This window comes from Lagopus muta, chromosome 1 (assembly GCF_023343835.1).
Source record: "Lagopus muta isolate bLagMut1 chromosome 1, bLagMut1 primary, whole genome shotgun sequence".
NCBI lineage: Eukaryota > Metazoa > Chordata > Aves > Galliformes > Phasianidae > Lagopus > Lagopus muta.
The window spans coordinates 6182468-6205905 of record NC_064433.1 but is presented as its reverse complement, the minus strand read 5'-3'; the positions used below and the strand labels follow the sequence as shown (position 1 = coordinate 6205905).

Here is a 23438-nt window from a genome sequence, read left to right as displayed (position 1 = left end):
CCTTAAGAACTTGCCATGATAATAAAAAATTTGCTGTTAAATTTAACGATTTCAAAAAATGAAATGGGAGAAACATTTGGTAATTTTCACTCTCGTTCTGACGTGTGTATGTGATGGCAAACGGCAGCTGTACTTCTGCTGAACAGGGAACAACTGATGAAAGGCTGCTGGATTTTCATCAGTTTGGAGCCACTGTGGTGATAATTCTTAAGTGTCTAAAATGCTGTAACTAAAGCATGGTTAATGTTCAACATCTTTGTTTCCTACTGCATAGCTAGAGCTTCTGGGAATATCAGTACAAAGATGACACATGGGCTTACTGTATCACTTTGGCTGTCTTTAGAGTAACATTAGAAATAGGAAGTTTGGATTCTTAAGTGTACTTAAAAATTGCCTTTAGTGGTAAAGCATAAAGGGAACTAAAGTTTGTAACCAAAATCTCTTCTTCCTCTCCCAAGTTATTCTGGATTTAATTTCACTAATGAAATCTGCAGACTTGAATTTGTTCAACTTCCATGCAGAGTTGATGAGTTTCTTGATGTAGTGTAAAGGCTCATGGAAGTGTTTGTGGGTGAGCTGTCAGCGGGCTGCTTGTGTCTGCCCTTCTTTGGGAAGTCTGCTCTTACCCAGGGCAGGGATGCTTGTTTGCCAGATGCTGCTCCATTGGCGTGATGGGTTTGACTTCTGCGACAGGTTTTGATTCTGTAAGGTATAAAAATTTTGCAGCTGCTGAGAGAAATCTGTTTGGAGTGAAGAGGGCTGTTGAGCAGTCTTTGTTCGGATGTTCTCAGAGTGAATCCTTGCAATTTAGGACAGGCGTCGCTTAAGGATTGCATCAGTGCTGGAATTGCATTAAGTAGGCATTCTTCTCTGAACTAAATTCAAAAATCCTTTTTATCCTCTCTGCTGAGTCTATGAGAAGTGGTCAGATCTTGTTTTATTTTTATAAGCAGAGCACAGTGGTGAGAAGCTAATCTTCATTAGTAGGTTTACTGCATCATTGACTCTTTGTTACATTGATTCTTTGTTTAATGCTTGTGCAGAAGGTCTGGGCTACAATTAACCTTATGTTTGTGTTGTAACATAGATTTAAGGTCTTTGCAGCGCGTTTGTAGCTCTTCGTCTTGAATTAATACTGAAATATAAGTATTGATTTTTGAGAGAAATAGCAGTGAAAGCTTGCTTGTATGTTTGTAAGTGATATTTAGGTACTACACTGTTTGAAACCTCCTTATAAACCAACAAGAAGAAATTACTAATGATATACCTGTCATTGTACTGATTACTGAAGTCATTGTTTCTCTTCCCAGAAAGAGACTGGGGGAAAACAACTCTGCTTTGCCACACAGTCCTAAGGTACATGGATGGATTACATCTAAAGACCAATTAATTGTTATGTATGGCAAGCCAGAAAGTCAAAACTGAATTGGAGTAAAGGTGATGGTTACAACATAGCTGGGAGGTGTATCCTACTGGTACCGTATTTGGTGGGTGAAAGACCAAAAGGTTGATGAATATGAACCTTCCTTTTTTTCTGTGCTGATTTTACCAAACAGAAGTGCTTTTACAGTGGTAAATATTTTAGCTGATGCCAACTAAATGGATACCAATTACATTAGTACCAATACATTAGTACTCCTTGCAAGTAAATATCAGTATAATCTGATTTAAATTTGGTAGAGATGCATCTCAGGCTTTATTGCAGCTTCTCCACTGCGTTTTCCCTGAGCTGGAGGCTGGAAATACAGGGTTGCCTTCAAGCCAATGCTCTGGTCTTGACTGGGAAGTTTGTTTTGTTGTGCTGTGCTGTGTTTACCAGTCCTCAAGAAGTGAAACTAGAAACAACAGCAACTTGCTGCCTGTCGCTGACTTCCTATTCTCATAGCAGAGGTGAAGAAACTGATAGTGTTTTCTTCCCCGATTGCTGCTGCTGCTGAACAAACTGGTTTACTCTTCGTTTGACTGCCTTTCATAAGAAGACTACTTTATAAACATAAGAAACCATGGATGCAGTGCTGCATGGCAATGAAGATAATTTCAAATGTTCAGAGGGAATTGCAGTCTTTTTCCTCTCTACCAAAGTGCAATTTATTTTTTAATAAAGTGCATGACAGATATTGTAAGAAGCTGATTACTTGAACTTTTCAAAGTAGGTTTATGTTGTTTAGACACAACTGATGAAAGCAGGCAGGTATCAAAATTTGCCTGATGTCTTTGTGTAGACTTGCTCCAACGTACCTTTGAGTCACTATGAGTAGATTTAGTCAGAGAAGCTTGTTTGTGCCATTCAGACTTTTCGTAGGATTTATTGAGAGGATTCTCTTTGTAGTTGGAGTATTACCACAGGTAATGTGTTTACCTGTTCAAAGATGAACAGTCCGTGGGAGACTGAAGTTCAGGTGTGGCCAGAGACTGAAGGCTGGGTTTTGTCTGCTGCTGGGGAGCGAATGATTACAGGATGCCCTGCAATGTCTGTTCCTGTAGAAGGGAGAAAAAGTCTAGGAGTTGGTAAGTAAATCTGAGACACGATGGCAGCACTTAGCTTTCGTTTACTGTGTGAATGCATCCCTTGCTGTATCGCACAGGGCCCACAAGGCTTTAAGCAGCCTATTGAGAAGAACAAGAGCTGGGTCACAGCTTGTGGTCACAGAGCACAGCAGGAGGAGCTTCTTCCTCTTCTCCATCGTGCTGCTGGCAGCAGTGTCTTTTGGAGCTGCTGGGAGCTCTGTAGCCTTATTCAATAATAGCAGAATAGCAGCCACTGCAGGAACAGCCATCCTTGCCTTCCTGTTTTCATCTCTGGAATTATCTGTGTAATCAGATGACGAATTGAAGCTGTGCATATGTCAGAGTATTCAAGGATTGTCTGTGCAGAGGAACAAAACTTCATATTTTAGTGAGTAAAATGATAAAGTATAGATGACTTTTGTAACTGGACATAGTGAGGAAGCACAGCTTCCACAAAAACAAAGCCCCTTTTTAAAATTTCTTCCAGTGTAAGTCTGAATGTTGTTTTGGTGGCACTGGGAACAGACATCACATCATTAATGGTGAATTTTAAAATACCATTATTGTTTGCTCCATTAATTCTGACTGATATAGAGATAAAAATGATTAATTGAGAGGCTTAATTAGTGCAGCATAGCATCAGACTACTTAAATATAAGTCTGCCAAAGTGATAAGCATAACTCTTCTTAGGAAATGTTCTTGCTTGTGTCAGAATCTAAAATATTACAACCATTTTTCTGTTTAAATTGATACTGCATATCTTAATGCTGTTAAAACATTCACAGTGTGCTGCGAATTAAGATGTACAGTGCAGGACATTGGAAATAGATGCAGAAAGATAGTTTTCCTTTTGTATTTAGTAACCTGTCGGAGTTGAAAGAAGTAACAGCAGCGTGCAGGATGGGTATTGTAGTTTTCAAAACCCTGGGGGGGCCATAGACTTCATATATGAGGGCTGCTCCAAAAGTAATGCTGCTCCAAAAGTAATGCCTCCTGTTTTATGATGGTGGTGTGGCAGTAGAGGCTGAGCCTTCCCACCAGTATTCTGTTACATGTTGTTGTGTGACAGATGGCAGCAGAGGGGCAGCCTGACAAAATGGCATCTGACATGGAAGTGCACATGAAGCAAAGGTGTGGAATTGAATTCCTCCATGTGGAAAAAAATGGCACTCACTGGCATTTGCTGAACGTTTATGGATGTGAGCACAGTGAGGCGGTGGGTGGTGCATTTCTGCAGTGCTGACAGCAGCAGTGGGTCACCTCTGCTGATACAGATTTTTACAAACATGGCATGCAGGCTCTTTCATTGCTGCTGAAAGTGCAAAGCTGATGGTGGTGGCTATGCTGAGAACAACTGGCTTGTAGCTGAGAATTTGCTCCATCAAATAGTGTTATTGTACTCTTTGTGTCTGTTATAGTTTCCATGGAAATAAATAAGAGGCATTACGTTTGGAGTGACAAGTTCTTTTGTATTATGAGGGATTATGAGGGGTATGAGGGACTCACAACAGTGTGTGGAGGATGACTTACATTAGGTTGCAGTTAAAATTCCTGAAATATTTCTGCTTTTCTGTCTGTTGATGCTGCTGCCATGGCCACGTTTGGTTTTACAGTTTAATACAGCAGCTGACTTGCAGAATATTATTTTAAGACATAATTATAAAGACTGGGACCAGCACTGGGAAGGGTCATGAATTTGAAGGAGAATTCATGCGGGACTCACTCATATAGAATGTAACTGAAACATAGCATAGCAGTGTTAGATGTAGGCAGAGTTCCAGAAGATGTAATCTTTGGCTGTCAGTCTATAAAGTGACTTCCATGTTGTAGCAATCCTCATGTGCTTTTCTGTGAACACTTTCCTATCCTTTCATCTTCTTTACTTCCAGTATTAGTGTGTTACAGAAACAAGGCTTACTCTGTCTTGTTGAGCAGTGAGAATGCAAATCCTCTTTGATCATCACTTGTTTTTAGGGCCGACGCTAAGTGAGACTTGTGTTTATATATCCTTAAAGAAGAAATGTGTGAGTGACCATTTCACAGTGGTCAGAATGGTGCCCTTTCATGAGACTGAGGAGAGAAAAACAGTAATAAGCACTTGAAAAAGCCAGACACCATCTAGGGAAGGAGAAGGAGGAGAACAAAAGCTGACTTAAGCTGAGACAGAAGACACTGCTTGTTGCACAAGTCAAACCAGTCATGAGATATTAGCAAGCCTGAAATTATACCCAGCCCAAGCCTTTGAGATTATGTTTATTAAAAGCTGCCATAAAATATTGTGCTCTTTTATTTCCACCCTTTCAAGAAAGGAGCATTGTTCAAAATTGGCCGTACTCTCTTAATTGTAGCTTGTCAGAAATTAGCGATTGTGGTTCTTTTGGCTCTGCAGCTGATTGTGTTAACCCTCATCAGATTCATTGTCTCATGGCTCATGACTGCACACACAACACTTGGAGAGGTGGAATCACTGCAGAGCACTGCAGAGCACTGCCAGTTCGTGTCGCTCTGCTTTGTGACATTCCGAGGACGAGCTACAAAGGTGACTTCGCACCCAGACTGCAGCTTCCAGCTGGGTTGGCCGTGGGCACGGCTGATGAAGATGATCTAATTTCAAGATGTACTTATTTAAGCAAAGCATGTAGAAGTAATTGTGAATTAAATCTAAGTAGATGGCCCAAATATGTTTTATTATATACTTATTTAATTTTCTTGCCGTTTTATTTGAATTTTGTTCTTATGGTGCTCTTATTAACTAGTAAGCTTTAATAAGGCCATAAGATTAAAAATGTGGTCCTAGCAATATCAGAGAGATTGATTAATGTTTGTAGAGTTCTTGTAAGACTCTTAGTCAATTACTGCTTACTGATTGCTGATAGTAAGAATGGTTGTTTTAAATTCTTTGCAGTATATGTAAGACTCTTTAGTTCCAATTTCATGTTTTGACACGAGCTTTCTCCATGGAACATTACTTGATGCAGCTGCCTTGGTTTCCTTGCTCTTACTTTGAGTCCTTTGAGGGTGGTTTTGAAATTGCTTTGAGATAGCTTTTTAGTAGCAGCTAATTCTACTAATCTCCAAAGTGACCGTTTTCCATTGGTGACTGTGCAGCATCTCACAGGGGATCCTGCAGAACTGCAAGTGTTCTGCTGTAATGAAGCATGATTTTCCATTAAGATGAGAGTTCAATTATATTTCTTCAGGCAAGTTCAGTCCCTACTTTCCTATCTTCCACCTGTTACTCCTCATGCAACACAACTGCAACAACAAGTTCTATTCTGAAGAAATGCTGACTTTTAAAAGCTGCAGGGGAAGGAGTGTATGTTTTCTGCAGTTGGATTTTTTGTGTGTGTGCCAATATGGCTGTGTGTATTGATTTTCCTAATAGCTTCACTTTATTTTTAGGTAAGCTCCCTAGTCAAAATCTTCCCCTTCCTCTGTAGGTCATTACTTCAAAATATGCAGAAAAATACACATACTAAACATGAAAAGAAGTTAAAGATGCAAGAAAAATATCGGAACGATATGGCTCTTATCCTATTGCTGCCTGAAGGCAGTGTGGTAGAAGGACACCAGTGCTGTTAAAAACCATGACTGTTGTCAGGTGCTTAAGGTATTAACTGGGAGAGTTAGCCTGGGATGAGTGCTACTCTTCATGGTGTGTAGGTTGTTTTGTCTTCCTCACTAATGTGCTCAGATCTGGAAATAAGTCTTTGGTTTTATGGAACCAGTTCAGTAGTTCTACGGTGAGAAAAATGGAAGATGGTTTTTGTATAGCAAGCTTACTATTGTCTGTAATAATGCCAGCAGTAAGAATGTCACGTTTAGGAGAAATATCTTAGAGACTGATATTGTATGGGCTTAGTCTAAACTCACACTATATCAGCAGACTAAATTATTGACGCTTGGGTTTGGGTAGGATCTGTAATTAGTAACTAGTGATAAAGGATAAAGGAGCTGTTGATCGTTTCCAGGTGCAGTGAGGCAACATAAGGAGGAAGATTAATACAATTGAAGGAATTATTATTTTTAAAAAATTCTCTGGGGGAAGCAAAAAAAAAGAGAGTAGTTCTATGTACTTGATCAGATCTTTTGTTCCTGGCATTTAATGCTTTCCAGGGTGCAAGGAAATCAGAGTCACAAGTTGAGGTTGGCAAGGACCTCTGGGTCTGTCTGGCCGAAGCACTGCTCAGGCAGGGACACCCACAGCTGGGTGCCCAAGACCGTGTCAAGGAGGCTCCTGAAGATATCCAAAGAGGAGACTCTAGAGCCTCTCTGGGCAACCTGTGTCAATGCTCTGGCACCTAGAAGCACAGAAATGCTTCGTGATGTTACAAGGAACCTCTTGTGTTCCAGTTTGTGCCCGTTGCCTCTTGTCCTGGCACTGGTTGCTGCTGAAAGGAGCCTGGCTCCATCGTGTTTGCAGCCTCCCTTCAGGTATCTTACATACACTGATAAGTTTCCCTCGAGCCTTCTCTAGTCTAAAGAGTCCCAATGACTGTCAGATTTGCAGCAATCTGAGCACCACAAGTCTTTCAAGCCAGGTTTGGCACAGTGTGTGCTTCTAACTTGTTAAGAAGTTAAATAGTAGTTGTGGGCTGGTTCTTGGCTGAACCATTGCATAGCAGGTAGCACTTTGCTTGAGAAGAACCCTTGTGCGAGGCCTAAAAACTCTGCAGGAGAACAGCTTGGTATGAGTGCCCTTGCATATTTGATATGGAGGTTTGTTTTGCAAGTGTTGGGGGTGCTGACTGCTGTCCTGAAAGCAGATGAATTCTAGCAATATTCAATCTTAGATTTGTACTGTTTTGATCCAGGAAAACATTCTTATCACCTCCTAGCATCCTAAGAATTTCAAGTCCCCAAGTTATCCTTAACAATAAAGCAGGTCTAAATAATAATAAAAAAGTATTTTCCATCCTGTAACCAAGAAATACTAAACAGTTACAGAAACATAAACTGCATTTTTACAAGGTTTTATTTCATGGTATCTTAAGTACTAAGCCAGAAGCAGACACTTAAAGCCCCATTTCTAGTCAGTTCTTTAAATGAGGTGCTTTTCATGCAGCTCTTGGCAAATACCAGTAAGAATTCTTACCCCAGACCAGTGATGTGTTACAGGAGCAGTGTCCTGTGAGGCTGTTTGTTCAAATCCTCTTGTTTATTATTAGCCGGGCTGTAGGCTGCAATGGATACCACTGCTATGTTGCCTGCATGACACTTCTTGCTAACAAATGGCATCTTTGTTTGAGTATCTGCAGTTTGTGTAGCTGTAGAGGGGCCATGCCTTGAAAAAGAGTGAGCCAGTGCCAAATAGCTCGGTTACATGGAGCAGTTGCTCCAAGCGGAGGAGGAGAACTTTCTCCTTTTACTTTCGGATGCAGTGGCTTGGAATATGATCTAGGAATAAACAGGTTTACTTCATGAGGACTAAAAGTGACTTTTACAAGGACTGGGCAGAAAACCTCAATCTACAGAATGGTAAAATATCATTTTATTTTATGTACTGCACTTTAACTGTTAACTGTCTGAAGGTACTGTGCACTAATTTCCTTCTCTTTAATTTCTGTACAGTGACAACTTTGAGTTTTAAATACCCAGTATGATTAAGTTATACAGTTATGCTGAATGGTGGAAGAAATGTAACTCGCTTAATTACTGGTGGTATTTTCTTCCTGAGCAACTATTACTATGTAAAGGCATATCATTTTCTGACTATTCAACTCTTTTTTCACTTCCTAAAAATAACATGCATGAGAAGAGAAATGAAGTATAATAAATGTTTATTTTGTTTCCTGTAAAGCAGAAAATCTGATATCTATGTGTAGATATGTACCATGTTTTTCTTCTTTTTAAATGTTGTCTACCCACAACAAAATACTATTAAGCGTACGTCATGGGTCATGGCTTTTCCTTCATTGTTTGTGAGAAAGAACTTGAAGGAAAATAAACAGCATTGGTATGAAAGGGACTTTCTGATATGACCACAGACTTAAAACAAAACTTCTGCTTGTTGCTCTGTTATGTGCCTTCAGTGTGTAGATGCACAACAGCTGTTGGTAGTGCCTGCAGACAGGAATTTGTGCCACTGCAGCTCTTTGTGCAGTGGAATGTGCAGTGTGCAAACAAGAATTTGAGTGAAGCAATGGAAAACAGATGATTGTGTTCCAAGTCTTTGGGGGTTTTAGATTGCTCTGCAGTCAAGGAGGCAATGGGGGTGGGTCAGATAAAAAAGCAGGGAGAAATCTCCTTTTCAGAATAAGGATAAGGTAGCACAGGGCAATAGCAATATACTAACCCTCATCCCCACAACAAGAGTCATGACTTAAGTTTATGGTACATCTATAACTTATGCATCAGCACCGTAAGCACTGTAACATACCTTGTTACGTCCCCACTCCTTCGAGATCTGTGAAGCTCTCTGTGGTACTCATGTTGTGCTGCCTTGATGAAGAAGCTGTGCTCGGTGGTTTTTACCTTTCCTTGTATCTAACAGTGCATTTTTAGACTAAGGGAGAAGCCTAACTAGTGAGGTAGAGCCACACAAACTTCATTCACAGTAAGTTTGGCTCAGTGGCTTGTAGATGGTTCGACACAGGGCCAGCCATGTCTGAGACTGTCCAAATGCTTCTTGAAGTTCCTCAGGTCCACTGTCACACAGAGCAGAGCTCAGCGCTGCCCTCTGCTTCCTGTGAGAGCTGCAGCTGCCATCAGGCCTTCCCTCAGCTCCTCTGCTCTGGGCCGAGCAAACCCAGCTCTAAGGCTCTGCACTGTCTGTAGTTGCATACATGTGGCAACTAACAAAAGGGAACGTGTAGCATGAAGGTGAGAGTAAGCCGGGATTATTTCTCAGTTGTTCAATAGCTGTCAGAATGTGACTTTGTTAGTATCTGTTTTGTTGTTGTTGTAAATTTGTCCTTGAGAAAATATTATTCTTAGTCAAGAGTTTCATTTTTGCATCCATTTGTAGGGTATGTAATTATTTTCCTTTAAGTAATGTCTGTTTTGAATTTGATGCAACATTTTGCTATTAAGTCACTATGACACCCGCTCAATTCCAATTAGTCTTGCATTCGTTTGGGAGCAGGATATTATGGTTTTTACCTTGCATTTTACATCTTATTATTAGTTCATTTTCCTGTAAGTTTACTATACTTGACTTTCTTCCTTAGGATTGGAAGAATGTAGAATTCAGGAAAAGTAAACACTTCTGCATGGGATGCTTAGAGTTGTAGCTGATTAAAAGAACATGCTGTTTCTAGTTGATTTGTAATAAAAGGTTGTGTAAGAAGCCTGGTTATTGCCAACTTAAGAGTTTATTTTAATTTAATGTGATATTTTTCAGTTCTTGTTCCAGTAGACTGAGCTGAACAAGGGTTTTGAAGTTTTGAAGAACCTCTGAAAATGTGGGGTTTTATTTTCAATGTGGCTGAGATGCACACCACCTAATAGTGAATAGCAGGCTAACATCTGTAATTCATCTATAAATTTGTTGCTTCTAAGTAATGCTGCCATCTCCAGATGACTGATTTCCTTTATCAGAAAATAAATACTGAAGACAAATCAGGACTGTGTCCTTGCAGTAGGTAGGGCTGGCTTGTTTTTTTTGCCTTTGCCACTTACGTTTTTTACATACTATCACGTCTTTCTGTTCCAAAGAGATTGTTGTCTTCGATTCTTGAACAATTGCTGAGGTGAGGAGATGCTCTTATTAGAGTGACAAAGGAGCAAAGCTTGTACATAGTGCCGGCGGTTTTCTCACTTTATGGGGCTGATGACAGTGCACAGATATCTAATTTATCAGACCTGATTCTTTATGAGTTTAAAATCAGTGACTGGCAAAATGAGACCAAATCTTACCCCAAACTCAAGTATCCTTTAAATCCAGCTGTTTACTGGTCATCCCAGCAGTGCTGAAAAGTCAAATCGCCCGATTTCTAGGGGTAGAGAAGACAAAGGGTAAAATCCTGGCTGTTAAGTTGGTCCTTTTTAAGACTGTCACAGGCTGGAATTTTCTGTTAAAATTTCTCCCTTACTGATGCTTCAAGAACTTTGTGTGCTGCTTTTCCAAATGTATAAACTTGTAATATCTGTAAAATACAGGAAACAGATCATTGTGACAGAGTGATGAGGAGAAAATACTCTGATGGGGAAAGCTACATGTATTAGGCCAGCTGTCCGTAGTGTTTTGTTCTGGCCTTTCTTTCTCTCATTTACCTCTTTTGCATACTAAATGCATGACATTGCTGCTAGCATCACACTCGCTGTACCCTGTCATGCTGACCAGTTGTATTAGGAATTTGCATGCTCTGATTATTGTGCTGTCATTGGCACTTTCTATCAGCAGTGATTATACTTTGTTCTCGGTTGCTGACATTTCCTTAGTTTTTAGTCAAAATCAGTTTTCTGTGCTACTTAACTGATCATATGCTAATATCAGCATCACCTGAGACTATATTCTTTGCTATATCATGTGCTGTTGATCACCTCTAATGCTAATTTTAACTTGGAAAGGTAATCAAACTAGTTACACCACTTTAACTGCTTTCATTGAAGTAAGACTTCAAGGTCCCTTCCAACCTCAACCTTTCCAAGATTCTGTGTATTTTTCTTCCAAGGAGCATATTTTGTGCAGAATTTCTTCCCATATTTAGCTTTTACTTAATCAGGAATCATTCTGTAATTTCTAATTTGAAGATATTTAAATAATTCTTGCAAGAAACAATATGATCTGTTTATTTCTTGAAATATAACCTCTTGTCCCTGTTTCAAGCTGTTCTCTGAGTTCTGAGTGGATTAATGTGATGTTAGGCTGTGTCCGAGCAGCTAAAAGATTAAGATGCTTCTGGCAGAAAGTGAAGAGGATTACTTTAAAGGCAATGAATATGATAATTTCCACGCTAAATGTAATTGAATTGTCATGAGGCACTGATCATGTCAAACGTCAATGTGTGTTACTTGTGGGGAGAACAGGAAGGTAAGCCACAGAGATATGTTCAGCATAAATCTGGACCGTGCTTCTGGCGCAAATACAGTTTTGCATTATTCTATCATACATTTAATCTTGGTTTCAACTTCTGTTGTTTAATCTGTTTGTGTTGTGGAAGAGCTCTGTGTCTCCTTTTGAGTATATTTTTGAATGCAAGCAATAATCGTTTGGTTGCATTCTGTTAACGAAAAAATACCATGGCCCTAGCTACTTTGCTACTCTCTTACTCAAATCAGATCTTATTTCTCTTTTACTGGGAAAAGAGTGATAGAAGTATTTCCCCATTTCTCAAGGCCTAACAGTAATCATACTTTAAACAAATAGGCTTTCCCCAAATCTGTCCATAAAACCGTGACAAGAAGTAAGGATTAGAACAGCTCAACTTTGGAATTCTCTCAGCAAGTATAAATTTACTTCTAAAAACTCGTAATTGGTCTTCTCTAAGGAATTAATGTAAACAGACGTCTGTTTGTGTCTTACAAAGGAAAATACAATTCAGTTTTGATTATGATTCCTTTAGCTTCCTTCTTTGAAAATAAAGCCTGGTTTCATGTACTACTTTGTCAGTGTGGATTAGGGGCTTAAGTGTGGGCACTGGAAGTTTGGTGAGCAAAGTGTGTCAACTAGTACAGGATTAACAAATGGTTTGGTGTAATTTTATTGGGAATATTTAGTTCTTAATTGTGCTCAGGGTAGCATGGAGTTTGGTTTTTGTGTCCTTGTGTGGTGATGTTGCTGGGGAGGACGTTCTAGAAGGGGATTTTTGTTGGCTGTTACACAGCTAGCTGGGGTAACGGCCCATGGTAATTATAGAATTGTCAGAAAAAAGCAAGCATGAAACCAAACTGCTTCATCTCTTGCTCTCCTCTTTAAGCTTGGGAATGAATGAAGGTGGATCCAGCACCGTGAGGAGCAACAGGAACATCACTGTGCTCAGACAGCACTACAGACTGACAACATGAAATGAAGCAACTCACTTACCGCCTTACAAGGAGGAAATTATTTATCAGTGATGTGGCATAGAGATGCATAGCTTCAAAATGTAGCAGATGTGGTTCTTAAATTTTAAATGATTACATAAATAAATGCATGCTGGTTCTCGTGTACTTTGGGAAAAAATGACAAAGCCAGATGTCCTCTCTAATAAATGAGAGCGGTCTGATTGGGAAATGATAGTGACAGACAGAGGGGAGCCAGAATGTGGAAAGCAAAGCGCAGAGCATTTATTTATGATTTCCTGTAGTTAAAGATGCAGTCAGACTTCTTGTTAGGGGAAATCTGGGACAGGCATCATTGTTGCCCGTGCAGTGGGGCATGTGTCTGTGATGGAGGCATGATGCATTCCCCTGAAGAAACTTCAAGGGGAAACATGTAGAGAATGTGCTCAGTCACTTCACTAGCAGGCAGCTTTGAAGGCTACTTAGGAGCAACTTAAATATGTAGGTGAATTTTAATAAAGAAATACCCCTTTGAACAAATAAGTGTGCTAATGCCATAGGCTCCAAAAAATCTTTTCCAGACTTATTGATATGACTTATTCATGTGAAGTCCAGTTTTGCCCCTTAAAATTTGGAATATTGAAGTGCAGTATGTTCTTGCCCAGGTGGCCAACTGTGTTCTGTGCTGCATTAAAAAAAGGGGAGGCCAGCAGGGAGAGGAGGTGGTTGTCCCCATCTACTCAGCTCTTGTGAGGCCCCATCTGCAGTACTGCATCCAGGCCTGGGGTCCCCAGCACAGGAAGGACATGGAGCTCTTGGAGCAGGTCCAGAGGAGGGCACTAAGATGATCAGAGGGCTGGAGCACCTCTCCTATGGGGAAAGGTTGAAAGTAACTGGGCTTGTTTAGCTTGGAGAAGAGAAGGCTTTGGGGAGACCTCATTGTGGCCTTCCAGTTCTTGAAGGGGAGCACATAAACAGGAGGGGGAACGGCTGTTTACAAGGGTGGACAGTGATAGGACAGTGGGAATGGTCTTTAACTGAGACAGGGGAGGTTTAGGTTAGATATTTGAAGGAAATTTTTCACACAGAGGGTGATGAAGCACTGGAACAGGTTGCCCAAGGAGGCTGTGGATGCCCCATCCCTGGAGGCATTGAAGGCCAGGCTGGATGTGGCTCTGGGCAGCCTGGTCTGCTGGTTGGTGACCCTGCACATAGCAGGGGGTTGAAACGAGATGACCATTGTGGTCCATTTCAATCCAGGTCATTCTGTGATTCCATGATCTTAATTACCACCTGTGGTACCCTTTGAATTCTAATCTGTGATTGAGAGATTGTTTCTGCTAAGGGAAGGATGCTGAGGAACCTAATTCAGTTCTGCTTGCAGTCTGTTTCATGTTTCCTCAATCATATCAGATTTCTCTAAACTTTAACTCCACTATTGCATTAACCTTTGCTGTACTTGTGGTGTACTGATGTTCAGTATTTACCTAAACATCTCTTTTTTTCTTGCTTACCAACCTTCCCATTGTTAGATACTTACGCTTATTCTCTCTGTGGGCTGCACAAGTTGCAGATGTGATTCTATAGTGATCTCTTTCCCTGTTTTCTAAGAAATAAGTCTGAGGCAATTTCTAAGATAAAGTCATGCAGTATTCCTTGGGTATTCATGGTTTTTTCATCCCTCCTGTATGAATCCTGAAAATATTTACAATGTTGGATTTAAAACAGTAGTGTATGTTTGGGTTTTCTTCAACTAGATAAATGCTTCTGGAATTGTCAAATAGGATCTTTTACTACTCTCTTCACTCTTTCAGTTATAGAGTTTTTTTCCTTTTTAAAATAAATTTATTGAATTGCTTTTTTAGTGGAAGGGGGGGACATTCTGAACTCAGAGTTATTGTCCACTAATTATATTTTATTCTGCTCAGTATTCAGGAGGTGTGCTGCGATCATATTTTGTTTTGATACAATTGTTTTGGCATTTCTCCATACAAATAATTACTCTGAAGTCAAGATTATTTTCTAAGTACTTAACTGCAGTTTTTTTGCTCACAAGGGAGAGAATCTGAACAGCTTTATTATAATCCTCCACAGGCGCAGATGCCGAGCAGGATGCTGCTGTCAAACTTGCCCAGGAACGAGCAGAGATAGTTGCCAAGTATGACAGAGTAAGTGAATTTAATAATAATTGAAAGTCATTTTATAATTAACTTTAGTAATATTTCTGTTTTCAAAATGAATTACGGTTTCCCACTAGCTTCTGTTTATTTAGTTAAAATACCCTCTGTACTACTAATCTAGTGATTTTCGGGATGCTTTGGCCTGTGAGTAGGTTAAATTCTCCTTCCACAGGGATATTCTGAATAACCAACTCATTTTTCAGGTGCATGGCAAGTTGCACTGGGGCTGCTTTAAGGTAGTGTAATGTTTTCAGATGTAATGAAAGCATCGTGTTTGAGAATGCTGAGTGCATATCACAGAAACACCAAGGTTAGAAAAGACCTACAAGATCATGCAGTCCAACCATCCACCTATCACCAATAGTTCTCAATAAAATCTATGGGATCAGAGGAACTCTTACCATGCTCTTTGATTCATTTGATGGTAATCGAAGCACATCATTACAGAAAACTTAATAGATAAGTAAACTGCTTTGTATGTCAAATTGTTATAAGGAATTAAAGAAATATCCTAGGCGTTATCTTTTTCTCAAACCACTTGTCATATAAAAGCCTGGTGCAGCACGTGTCTGGAATACCTGCACCATGTTCATATATTCCAGTAACGCTTGTGAGTTTTTAAGTGTCCTTGGAGAGCTGTGCCTTAGACTTGTTTGTAGAATGGATGAAGGATTTTAATGCCAGGCTTAGGGTAATGTCCTGCACAGTGAGCACTTAGAGTAGCTGTATTGTTTTGATATGGAAACACTGTGTACGTGACTTCTATTCTGAGCGGTGGCCTCTCTTCACACTCAGCAACCTGTATGTAGTTTGTATCAGAAGAGTGTGTATTTCATTAGGAGCAGGAGGAAGGAATGGGAATGAATGCATGCAGCAGTGGCAGAAGGAGGTTTCCTGTGATGAAAATACCAGTCCCAGCAGCTGATAGAGCTGTGCTACTTTGATATTTTTGGGTGGTCAGTTTAGTACTGGTGTACTAAACTGCTTCTACTGCTCTAGCTTACTACCAAAGTGTATCAAAGATTATGGCTCAATCATGTCTTTCTGTGTTTTAGTTTATTGTATCATAGAACTTAATTTGAAACTTAATTTGGCTCTTTCTCTTTTTTTCTTTTTTTTTCCTTCCTTTCTGATAGGGACGAGATGGTGCACAGATTGAACCATGGGAAGATGCTGACTATCGCCTGTACAAAGTTACAGATAGATTTGGGTTTCTACAGTAAGTAGCTACACTGAAAAGAGAATAAGAGTTTTTTCCTGTTACTGTTTGTATTTTTTATTGTAATGCCTATTTGGTGAAAGTATTTGTTACACATTTTTGTAGATCTTCTGGAAACTTTGCTATGCAAATTTTTTGCTATATAATCTTCTACTGTGCTTTTCAGTTCAGCTTTTTTCCTGTAATGTGATCCTGTTTGGGCACTAAAATGCTTTTTAATTATTTGGGAATAAAAACTGATAATTGGTACAGATATTTTAAGCTCAATGAAATTGCAGCTAAAGTTGTTTTTAAGTAACTGTGTTACATGTGAACAAACTTCAAATTTTTGGAAGGAAATTTAAAAAATGTTATTTCCATGTTGACATTTAATTTTAAAAAAGTTGAAGATTATATAATAGCTGTATATGGATAACTATGTATCCCTCAAAGATGAAGCTCATTTAACTTCATTTTTTAACTAACCCTACTAAAATCTCTTGCTGATTTTGGATCAAACGTTGTGTCATTAAGAAAAGTGAGAAAACACCAGAATCTGGTCAGATTCCCTTAATGATCTCCCAATGATCTCACTTCTGGCAATTGAAGATAATTGCATTAAATGGTATTAGAATTTCTGTGACTAGCAAATGGAAAAGTCCAGTGAGCAGAAGCTGAACTCAAATTGATTTTCCACTTCTGATAACATCCAGCCAAGAGTCTTTGACGTTCTTGGTATTTGGCATTTGTTTGAATGTATGAAGTTCAATTAGACTCTCCAGCACAAGCAGAGTTGAGTGGAAAACTTCATTTCTAACTAGCTGTTTTTGTACCATTTGGTGTGTGACTTGCAAATAGTTGGTAAATTATAGCTACACTACTACAGGTCTGGTACTGTTGCTGTCATTGTAGGCATTCCTAGTGTAGAACAGACACCAGAATGATTTCTTGTGCACAAGTAAAAGAGATAAGTACCTTCAGATTTCCCAGAAGATTCTTGATTTCAGTAGCTGTACAGACTTCTGAAACCTCCCTGTTACTTGTCTTGTGATATTTCCCTTTCTATAAACGAGGCATGGGAGTGTGTTAGTAATGTCTGCTAAAGCTGCTACTACTATTGGTCTCTCTTTCAGAGTCTTGGACTTTGTGGCTTCAGTGTCATGTATCTGAGGTGCAGTGATGGAAATGGTGCTTAGCAAAATAGCATTTGTCAATTTCCAAGCTGCTGTAGCACTAACTTTAAACTACTTATGTAACTTTACATCACACTCTGGCCTTTTTTTTGTGATTAGACAGTGTAGATGTACCTTAGTCATTAGACAATACTCCTTTTCCATTAATATAATTAGTCACTAATACGAAGTCCATGCAGTATTCATACAGCCAGCTTCTAGAGTTGAAATTGGAAAGATTTATGATATATGAACACTGCGCAAATTAATGATGGATATGGATATTCACATCCTCACTAATTCTGTGATACTCATGCTTACATGTTGACCTGTGTCTCTTTATAAGGCAGATTTCTCCTGAGAGTGAGTGCTGTTAAGGCTGCTTTATTATCTGTAAAGCAAACTCGTTGCAAATGACAGTTCTGTTTTCCTGAGAAATAAAATCTCTCCTGATATGAAAATTACAATTAGGACAAGCATATCAGATGTCTTTTCAGGGAAAGATGATCTACATTACAGTATAGACTCTGACTGTGGTCTGAGTTCACTTATACTGCAGTATTGACCCTCCCTGCTTCTAAAAGAATTTGAAACTAAGCAGCATGAATGCAGCTCATACCAAAAGCCTCAAAAATTGCCTCAGTGGTTATCATCCAAGACTATTCATGGAAACCTTCAAGGTGCCGGATCAGCACTGCAGTGAGCAGTTAGTGAGAGGTAAAAATCTTCAGCTGATTGCTTGGTGTGCATTGCCAGCATTTCCTTAGTGAGCTGTCAGGACTCATAATCCCTCCTGACCCATCTATCCTGCTTACAGTGTGAGTTAACAAAACAGTCTGATGCACATTGAAAACTAAAAATCTGGAGACAGTACCAAACTTTTGTAATCTAGTTGAGATTTGCAATGACTTGTAATCTTGTTGATAATGACCTTTTAAAAAATGCTCAGTAGCTGAAAAACACCTTTGTATCAGGGGGATGCTGGCTGTGGGAAACCTGGCAGAAGACTGGGGCTTGCTTGCCCAAGGAATGGCCCTGATTGCCATCAGGAGTTTATAAACTTCTTGGTGTGCCCTGTTTGTAGCTTTTTTTTGTCTGAGTGTGCATCTGAAATTTAGCTGTTAGGGCAGGATGACAAGGTTTTTTTTGAATTGAAGCACTCCAGTAACGCCACATTAAGGACAGAGAAGATGGTGGAAAAAATAAAGATGAGATACTTCTAAAGAGCAGTTTTGGTCTAGTTTCATCATTCTTTGGTTGTTCCGGTGTCTTTTTTTGTGTGTCCAAGTAGGATGTAGTAAACTTAGAGAGCTTGAAGACATTTACACTTTTATTGTTCCTGTTGTTCCTGTGATGCTGGTAGGAGTGGGTAAACTGTTTAGCTTTTCTTTTGAGAACATACTGAGTGCAACAGGGAAGATGCCTTTTTATGTAACAGTTGAGACATTGCCCTTGAATGGAAACAAATATGCTATAACCCTTCAGACAAACTATCTTACCTTAAGGGTAACCTTCTTGCAAGACCTACAGGTGAAATATCTGTTGGGCAGTTTTAGTCACTATTAATGGTCGTTGTGGCATTAATGTTTGCAGTCTTTACTTTCCATTCTGCTGTAAAGTTTTTATAAGTATGCCTTAGAAATACAATTTAAATTGTTCTCTGAAGTGCCATTTTTTATTTTTTCTTCCACAAATGAGTGTGGAAGTTGTACTTGACTTTGAATAGTAAAAGGAAGTTGGTGTGGACAGGCTATTAAACCAACTGTTAAAAACAAAGAGAACAAAACGGAGTTAATGCCTTGTGAACTCAGGGAACAAAAAACAAAGTACAGTGAAAAGTACAAATACATTATTGTAAGTATGGATTGTTTGAAATTAATAACGGGAAGTTTGAGGAAAGACATTTCCAGCAAGCATGCTAAGCTGTGGCATAACTCTCCATGGAGCTGAAGGGATCTCTCTTGAGATGTTTAACACCAGATTGTACAAAACAGAGCGATGCACTCGTGAGGAATGCTGTCATTGGGATGGGATACAGAGATATGCCCATCGTCTGAGTACAGTCTAGCTCTGGAAAGTAATTTATGAGGATAGAAACTGAGGCACTGACCAAAGGGGTTGGTGTTTTCTGGACGTGTTGGTGCCCGTATGCCGTGAACTAGGCTGTTGTACAGCCTGACAGTTTGTTTGCTTAGCTCTGTAAGGTTGAGGATGTATTTGAGAAGATATATTTTCAGTGCTTGTTTCCCAAAGGAAAAAGGCTGTTTCAGAGTTCAGAGTCCCCCCAAATACTTGGATTGTCTCTGAGGGAGTTAAGATTATGTCCTTTTTCATAGCTGCTACTATACTGCACGTGCCATTTCAACCTGGTCAACAGCTCTTCATGCACTACAGTGCAGCATTTCCAGTCCTGTTCATCTCAGTTTGAATAGCACAAGAAAGGTGAACGAGCATTGGTTTCTCCTAATACTTTTAAATTCAGTCTTAATTGCAGGAGCACTGTTCACCTTAGAAAGTAATAGAGACTGTTTTCAATCAAGTACTTACGGTCTTTCTCAGTGTCATCTGGTGTACTTGGATGTACAAAACTAAAGCTTTGTTGTTCAGGTACATAATGCTTGTCTATGGAAACTTGTGTCAGGGAGCTTATCTTAGTCTTGAGAGAACAGACCAGTGTATTTCTCTTAGGTGAGATCTGGTTGCTTGTAGTCCTAAAAGTAACTACTCCAAAGAACTACAACCAGGGTCCCCATTCTGTAAATTTTCTGAGAATCCTGGTGGACCCCTGATTTCATGCTAACCAGTGCCAGAATGCTTAACAGGAAGACTCGTGAGAAATGCCAGTCACTCCTAAAAAGAACTTTTTTCCTCCAGGAAATCTAGCACCAACGTTTCTATGTACAGTCTACTAGTCTTTGATAAAATTGGGTATTCTTGGCTAGAAAACTTGTGCTTGAAATTGTATCTGACTGATGTTTGTTTCATACTTGTGATTGGAATACAAATCTAGCATACTGTCTCAAGAGACCACCTCAGTGCTCAGATAAACCTTAGACTGCAATCTATGACTTTTTCAAGCAAGTAGTTTAGGAATGGGAGAATTGTCTCAGATGTCTTCACAGGTATTCATAATAAGAAACTGTTCCAGCTGTTTTTGAAAATGGAAAAGATTGAATGAGTCTGGTATTCATAGAAGAGAGTTGTTCTGTAATTTTATTTTTTTTATTCTGTCACGGATACGTTGTGGATTTTGGATCAACTGTGTGTCAGAATATTTCATTATTTTTCTCTAGATTTAGTGCGCAAAAAATAATTGTATATTCTGAGTGTGAAATTAAGGGACCAGAGCTTAGCAATTAAAAGAAAAAAAAGAAAAAGATTGAACAGAAAACATAAACAAGACCTCAGCCCCAGGAAGCCAAGCTCTAAACGCCCTGCATCCAGCAGAAAAAGTAATTCCTCTCTCTATTATCTTGAAATCTGGCTAGACATTAAAGTATTCTTAAACTTTTCACTGTGATCTCTTCAGTCACAGAAACATCACCTACACGTGATTCTTCCATTTGCTTTTTGCAATCATTGAGAGAGGAATAGCTTCAGTAAAGAACTGAAAAGAATTTCTTCATGTTTAGAAGTGAATAGCAGACATTCCAGTAATGCCTTGGGATCTAGGATTTCCTCCTTCTCCCTACTTGAATTTTTCAGGTCATTTCTTACTGCTTTGGGATGTTTAAGAAAGAACTAATATGGTGTTCCTGGGGCAATGGTGAATCTTCTGTCACAAGAACATTATAAATAAATAACATCTGTATTCTCCTATTTATTTTTTTGCAAAGCTCTCAAGCTAGCTAAAAGGATGAAATAACTTAATACCTTTTATTTTGTTTTATTTTCTGTATTATGTTAAGGTTAATGGTCTTGTGAGCATTGACTAACTGGGGTTTGCAAAACATCTGAACTTTGCGCTTGCTCCCAAAATAGAGAGAAGCTGAAAGCAACATATTGCAACTCCAAAGCCCAACCCCAGGTTCATGCAGTAGCTGATCATGTTTTGGGCCTTTCAGCATCAGGCCAAAAGTCAGAGCAGGGAGAGTGTGGCAACCTCAGCATCTTCCTTGGGGGATGTGAAAGATTAAACTTCCCTCTTTGAGCAAATCCAGAAAAACAGAAGGCATCATCTTTTGTTCAGGTCTCTACACAAACACGTCTGTATGCTGCCAGGTTCTGGGCCCCTTATTTCTGCTGCCTTGATTCTTAGAAAGAATGTTGTTCAGTGACATCAGCTTGGATTGTTCATTTGATACCTGTTGAAACAGTTGAGTTCAGTCCTTTTTCAGACCATGACAAAGCAAAAGCTATAGTAAAAAAATCCATGTGTTTTTAGCTAGCAATTACAATTTATATTATACAGTCTTGTATATACTGGTAGTGCTTGTGTGTGTATTCTTTTATGTCTCTATGCATTACCATTGTCTTTTAACAGAAAGCTCTTACTACACTTCTTTCATTTGTGGGAATAAAACTATCATTATTTCATGGCATTCAGTGCAGATACAACTCAAGGCTGTTTTTTACTAAACTATGTTGGTGAACAAAGATTATGACTAATATGTTAACTAGCATTGTGGAAAGCATCATAATAGTTTAGATCTTACAGCACAGAATGGAAATAGGAGTAAAAACAGTTTAATCACTGTAGATTTTCAGGAACCTTTTTCTTTTTGTTGTTCATTGGTCCTGTTACTCTTCTGATAATGAGCTGTGAAAAGCATAAGCTGTCACAGCACACAAAAAATCAATTATTGTAAATACTCTTCATTTCACCCATGCAATACAAATTATTTTAAGATATTAACAAATTAACTTGCATTGATAACTGCCCTAGACCATAAAACTTGTTAATATTCATTGCTGCTGTAACTTGATTGATTTAGCTTAGGTTTTTCTCTTCCTCACTCTTCAGTAAATAGAAGTTGAGGATGTATGTGTGGCCTGATCGATGCTGCAATGTTGAATGATGTCAGGGGTCCTTATAGGGATGTTGAATAGATTTGAGGTTTATTCTGCTAAGTATTTTTTTTTCCTAGCAAAAGATAAAAGCTACAATAAAAGTCCTAATGGTAGAAAATACACTGCTTTTTTTTTTTCCCCTTTGTTCACAAGGCCCTCTTAATAGTTTGAGTCAGATTCCTGTGCTACTTTTGCAGTAGCTCCACAGTGGCTCTCATGGAATTGTACCAATTTACAGCAGCTGAAAATCTGACTCATACTTTTATTCTTTGTCCCGTGGGTCCAGTAAAGCTTTGAGCTGACTTTTCAGAGTGTGCTAATGCTGGAAATGTGCGTCTGGCAGCACAATAATCTCAAATAGCAGAATTCATTCTTTCTTTCACTAAGGTTATGTGGCCTACCTGCTCTTTTCCATCGAACTCTACTCTTCAATTGCACTGCATTTTTATTAGCTCTGTAATGCATTTCTATGGCGTGCTGTAAAAAGGAGGTAGCGGAGCAAAGAAATGAAAAGCTGAATGAAGAATTGCGAGCAACTCCATTAAATGCCTCCAAATGAAGCTATCGATATTTTGTTGTTGCTGTTATTGTTGTTTTTCTCCCTAACTTTTCAAGAGGGAATAATAGGATGAGTAACAAGTTAATATGTCTTTCTATTTCTTAGCCATTTATACAGAGCTTCACTAGAAAATAATACTTTGTCTCTAAAATATTCTCCATGCATTTCTTAGTAGTTGCTACAATGTGTTTGTAGAACTGCACATTCCAGAACAACTCTCAGTTATGCAGCAAACCCTGCTGATTTGAGTAGCTATACAGGTGAAGTGTCTTCAGATCAGAGGTTTAAGGACAGGTCATCAAGTGTTCTCAGCAGCAAAAAAAAAAAAAAAGAAAAGTTACTGAGATGCCAAAACATTCTGGGAAATGGAAATTAGAGAAATAAGTGTCTGTAATTGGTAATAATGCAATAAGTAGTCAAGAAGTAGAGATTTTTTTTATATGATTTTAATTTTAGTTTGCATAAAGCTTAACCAAAGAGTACTGAGGTTGTTAGGAAGGTTAAAAAAATACTGTTCCTAGTGACATACAGCTAGTATCCTTGGTTCTGTAGGCACAATCAGTATTGCCAAACTCATCAATTAATGCAGTGGTGCACTAGAAGAGCAATCAAATGTTTATTCTTAGCAGTTCAATTATGAGTGTATTTTATTGTTTTATTTTACATGCCATGGTCATTCATTAGGGATTTGCCATTGTTCTCCTCTCCCTTCTTCCTTCTCAGCAGTTGAGCTGGGTTCAGATCCACCTGTGTCAGGGCAGTGGCTGCGCCCTTCCGTCTCCTGGGAAGGAGCTGTGCTGGGTTCAGCCTCTCTCCATGGCGGAAGAGAAACTGCTATTGAAAAACTGAAATAAAAACATTCAGGTCTCAAATGTTAGCGTTACGT

At 39.1% G+C, this 23438-nt stretch overlaps 1 protein-coding gene across 7 annotated transcripts in view; it reads left to right on the top strand.

Moving 5' to 3' along the window:
- The window catches only part of USP6NL (USP6 N-terminal like), a 115161-nt gene that overhangs the window by 44389 nt on the left and 47334 nt on the right, over positions 1–23438 (top strand). For 5 of the 7 annotated variants that reach the window (XM_048952106.1, XM_048952096.1, XM_048952115.1 and 2 more), the window contains 2 exons: positions 14528–14601; positions 15750–15832. In XM_048952106.1, coding sequence (XP_048808063.1) covers positions 14528–14601; positions 15750–15832 — 157 coding nt within the window. Of the gene's footprint in view, positions 1–7823; positions 7988–14527; positions 14602–15749; positions 15833–23438 lie in introns of those variants that run through there. The other 2 variants (XM_048952125.1, XM_048952074.1) reach the window with 2 other exon arrangements.